This window comes from Camellia sinensis, chromosome 3 (assembly GCF_055761805.1).
Source record: "Camellia sinensis isolate YWXY chromosome 3, ASM5576180v1, whole genome shotgun sequence".
NCBI classification, from domain to species: Eukaryota; Viridiplantae; Streptophyta; class Magnoliopsida; order Ericales; family Theaceae; genus Camellia; species Camellia sinensis.
In genome coordinates, this window is record NC_138963.1 from 144,592,576 (window position 1) to 144,597,971 (window position 5,396).

Consider the following 5,396-nt stretch of genomic DNA (forward strand, 5'->3'; position numbering starts at 1 on the left):
CTAGTCCCTCGTCAATGATGGGTTAGCTCTAGTAACTGCTCGCCTATCAATCCGTAGACCATATAGGACAGATACATCCTGCAATGTGATGGTGGCCTCCCCGATCGGGAAATGAAATGTATGAGTCTCTGTACGCCACCTCTCGACGAGAGCAGTAATGAGTGGGTGCTCCAGTCTAATATGGCCTATACAATAGACACCATAAAATCCCGCGCATAGTAGACACTACAAGACTCTATGGTTCAATGGACGCTCCCACAGGCCGGAATCTTCTCGCCGGCATGTCACCACGGTGCGTGTTTCGTCCTGCATGACAGAAGGACTAGTTTAAATTATAGCATTATCACGTAATATAAAACAAAATGCAGGGTACTTTCATTGTAAGCGTAAAGTCCAACAAACATTATTGCATACCGGATCCTCCCGTATACTGTCAGCCCGATGTGGATGACTGAAAAGTGGGACCTCATCAGGTAGATGTGCCATGAAGCCTGTACAAGTGAAATACTAGATCATAACAATAAAAGTCTCATTTAATCATAACATGAAAACTGTAATTATTCCATAAATTACGATTTGTAAAAGAAAAGTATGCTCAACTATTTACAAATTTATATTTGTGTGACACCATATACGAAAGCAATTCACTAAAATGTAATTAATTTTTATTTAAAAAAACCGTATTGGTGAGCATGTAATTTAACTATAACAATTAAACTCTAATTATTCCATACATGACGACTTGAAAAACAAATGTGGTCGATTAATTTAAAATTATCAATTTGTGTGCCACTAACATGGAAGAAATTCACTAAAATCTAAATTTATCAATTTATGTGCCATTAAATATGATAAGCAATTCAGCAGAACCTACTGTTATCTATGCTATAACTAATATAGAAATCTTTTACAAAATAATTTTAGGGTCTCAGTTACATAAGCTTAATAATGACCAGTAACATGTGGATAGTTTTCCTACATAAATATTTGCAAAAAAATTGAATGAGAATTTTTTCGCCAATAAGAGGTTGCTAATTACATTTATGGCATATTTGATAAAACTTCATTATTGATTTTGTAATGGTAAAAGTTCCAATAAAGTATAAAATTTGTAAATTACGTAGATCTGATTCATAAATTGTAAATGTAAAAAATGTTTGCAGCATTCGAAAATAATAAATTTATTCATAAATAATAAATTTTAAAATGATAGAAGAACTATGTGATTTTCACTAAAATTTTGTAATAGACATTTTCAATCAAGTAGAGAATAAAAAATATAGGCCTATGTAGTATAGTTAAATGTTTTTGCATACATATTTAGTTTAATTTATTTGTTTAGTATGTTAGTTGTAAATTTTTTCAAGGAAATCAAACAATTACAATATATAAAGAATTAAAAATTAGAAATGATCTATTACAAATAAAAAATGATCTATTTAAATGTACGACCCCGTTTACAAATAAAGAATTAAAAAATAAAGAATTAAATGATCTATTACAAATAAAGAATTAAAAAATCATCTATTACAATATGTAAGTATTACATAGTCTTCATCGACCAAGTCGCGCCGGACATGTTCGCCTGTCATGACCTGTCTACTGGCACTCACTGCAACGAGCGGTCAAACGCATATCTGATATATCCATCTCATTCGAAATACGAGACATAGATGTACGACCCCGTTTTACTTCTCGCAGATGAAGTACATTAGGCATTAAGGTCCACTGCAGATCATCCCAATAATCTTGATGTGGTATTAGATTGAATTTAGTTTCCCAAACCCTCATGTATACAGGAAGCCTATATACTAGATCAACGTACTCTAATGGATTGTCACCGCATTCAGACATTACAGCGAGCATATGGGAACATCGATAGTGTCTTATCTCATATTTTCCATAACTGCACGTGAGTTGATTCATCCGCACAATTTGTGTATTGCGACCTCGTCCATGGCAAAAAGATGTTTGCCCCTCAAATACGCGGCGGGGCCTATCAGAAAATTGTAATATAAACTAATCAAGTTCATGTTTGTTAGGTGTACTTAACTTCACAACATAATAAGAACAATTTAGTTTATATTACAAACTAACCTGTTATACGATATCAACTTGAAAGTATTTACCCTTGTGATGTCATCCTCAATAGTTTTTTGCATCTCTCTAGGGTATTAGAACTCATTTCGTACATCTATTTCAGCTTGTGCTCCCATCTCGTCAAAATATTTTACGAGCCGCCAAAATGTAAATTCAACCATAGCTGAGATAGGTAAGTTCCTTGCACCTTTCAAGACGCTATTGAAGCACTCTGCATCATAGCTGGTCAATACCCCCCACCGATATCCACCGTCATACGCAAGGGCCCACTCCACAGGATTCATCTTGTGAACCCAATTGATGGCATCTTGGTTAATAGCCTGTATCTGTTCTAAGTAACCATTACACTTTCGTCGTTGATGAGCACTCCCTGCTTTCCATAGAAGTTGTTTCAGCTCCTTATTTTTTAACCTAGTGTTAAAGTTACTACAAACATGTCGAAGGCAGTGCCGATGATATCCAACAAATTGGAGTGAGGAATTCAGCCAATGCCGCCTCACAGTAGCTAAAATACTCTCAGCTCGACCAGATATCAAAGCCACTCCCTGTCGGTCCATGACAATATGTTCCTTGATATTTGAAATGAAGAACGATCAAGACTCCAAACTCTCCCTGTCGACAACAGCGAATGCAAGCGGTAATACTTTGCCATTGGCAGTGACAATCGTTGCTACAAGCAATACACCAGTGTATTTCCCGTATAAGAATGTATCATCTATGGTTATAATAGGCCTACAGTATCTGAATCCATCGATGACGGGTTTGAAAGACCAGAAAACAAAGTGGAAGACGGGCATAATGGTTGTACCTCCGATATATCTATGCTTCCATTGCACGATGGTGCCAGGATTAGATGTTTGTAATGCATGCATGAATTTAGGCAACAACCTATATGATTCATCTCAATCCCCGAATACCATTCTAATTGCCTTTGCCCTTGCATGCCACGCCTTCTTGTATGATATACTATATATAGTTCGTGGTCTTTTTGATATCTTCGATGATATTCTTAATTGGCATATCAGGTTCATTCTGTATACGATAATACCTATGAGTCAGATTATTTTGTTGTGAACACTATAAACAAACAAATATGTATATGTATGTAAACATTTATTTTGTATACTCACCGCAACTTGTCCCAAAAAATGAGAAGCAATGTAACTGGAGCTAATATTAGTGTGGCCCCTATTCATTCGTGGGTATAAACAATGGTGAGGACCCCTATACTGCTTTATTTCAAAAAGACCATGTTTCCTACTAAGAGATGCACGCAACCACCAGCTGCAATTGTGCTTGCAAGCACACACCCAAACGTCTCGCTTGGAGGTTACAACTTTATACTCTCGATTATTTGTTGCATGGTACAATTTCACAGCATGTACGAGTTACTTCTTATCAACGAAAACCATCCCTTTGCCCAACTCTGGATTTTCAGCGTTCCAAATTCGATTACGGGGAACGACGTCGCAATTACTAATGTCAAAGTCACCACCCATGTGGATGTTTTCATAGAAAGGGATTTCAGGTCTAGGTGGAATGGGGGCATTGTCAAGGTCAACGGGAGCATCGGTATCATCTTCTTCATCATCATCATCTGATCCGCCCAATAAATTTTCTTCATCATACATTTCATTCTCATCATTGTCTAGGGCGACATCAGGACCGTACATGTCACTGTCAGCAAACTGCACATAATTCACCGTTTCAGCCATATTACCAGCAACTTCAACTGGAGTGGTATGATGGCTGTAGGTGGGCACATCTTCTGTGTTATTGTGAAATTCAGTCTCATATCCACCACGTGAACTAGATTCTACACCATGGCCCTGAAATGTCTGTTGTGTGTAGCCCACTGCATAACATTCATTTGATTCATACATAGGAGACTGAAACGTTGTCGTGTCAATCCCATGTGTCAGCAATGTAGTGAACGGATTTGAACTTTCCATCTGTGTCATATTCGGGACATTGTGTACAACCTCTTTATCAATGTACACTTCCAAACAATTTGGTGGTTGAAAACTTTCACCGATACTTAATACGGTGTTCAACGCCTCATCGTCATTGATCGGTAATATTTTGTATTTGCTGGTTGCTTGCCACTAGCGATATGGATATCTACTTTTGAAGATCAATCGAACAGTTTACCCATAACTTGCCACCTTGGACATGAACATCTCCTCCAAATTGCTAAGTGTGGTGCCAAGTTGCACCCCATATATCCCTTTCGACTCAGCATCATATGACACACCTTCATCAGGATCCCGAATTATGTTTCCCCCCCAGTAGAAGATAATTGGAACAGTTGCCATATACTTGCTTCAATGAAACAATAAACATTAAAATATCAACAATATACATATATCGAATTTTACTTCTAAAATAATTGTATGAATTTTAAATCATTCAATTACAATTACTTGGGAGGCAATAACTTTATTTAAGTAATCAGTAATTGTAAACCAACAGTAGTTATTCATTTTTTAATTAAAATATGAGTTAAAATAAACCTTATGTTTTGGATTTTTTAGTGTTTTAAGAAAAAAAACTTACAACACATAAAGAATGTTGGTTTGTTTGGACATAATAAACTATGGAACTCCTGTGTTCTGCTTTTTCCATTATTTATTACGATTAACATCATGCTCTTGTGCACGGTAAATGTAAATTTTTCTTTTTCCATGTTTCTTCTTCTTTGTTTTGATAACATTTCAGTGTTGATTTGATTTTTGTAAATTAACCTGCTTTTATTTTTGTGTTCGTTATTTGAATTTGTTTAGGCGGACACTTGGTGAAAGGAAGTTGTGGGACTCAAAAGTGATTGATTTGATGTGTATGAGAGAGAAAGTTATTTTGGAAAGTAGGTAACCAAACAAAATTTTGAGATTTTTTTTGAAAAAATTTGTTTGGTTTGATTACTCTTGAAAATTTGTTTGTAGAGAAATTTTCCCAAAACTTTATATGACAAACAAGCCCATTATTTCTATGATTTGAATCCATAACACTCGAATTATAATAGATTTATTTTATTTTATATTGTTATCAGCATAATAAAACAACCTTACCATTGCGGCAATGGCTTCCCTCCCTCAATATGATCAATTTTTAAAAGGCATTCACTCAAAATAAATAAATAATAATAATGACTACAGAACCGTTAATTTAGGCAATGATTTAATCGTACGCATGTAAGCGGGACTAATTTTAAAAACACTTATTTTGTTTTCTTTTCATAAATCTTGATCTATTTTTTAGTATTTTCATAAAGTAGACAGATATATCGCACATTTAAA

At 35.3% G+C, this 5,396-nt stretch overlaps 1 protein-coding gene across 1 annotated transcript; it reads right to left on the minus strand.

The window, feature by feature from the left end:
• Positions 1-1,479: 1,479 nt before the first annotated feature.
• LOC114270683 (uncharacterized) lies at positions 1,480-4,195 on the minus strand. Its single transcript, XM_082921081.1, has 3 exons — positions 3,231-4,195; positions 2,098-3,132; positions 1,480-1,996 (listed from the first exon to the last, which is right to left on the minus strand). The coding sequence occupies exon 1, from the start codon at positions 4,059-4,061 to the stop codon at positions 3,489-3,491; it is 573 nt and encodes a 190-aa protein (XP_082777207.1). The 5' UTR covers positions 4,062-4,195; the 3' UTR covers positions 1,480-1,996; positions 2,098-3,132; positions 3,231-3,488.
• Between the last annotated feature and the right edge of the window lie 1,201 nt (positions 4,196-5,396).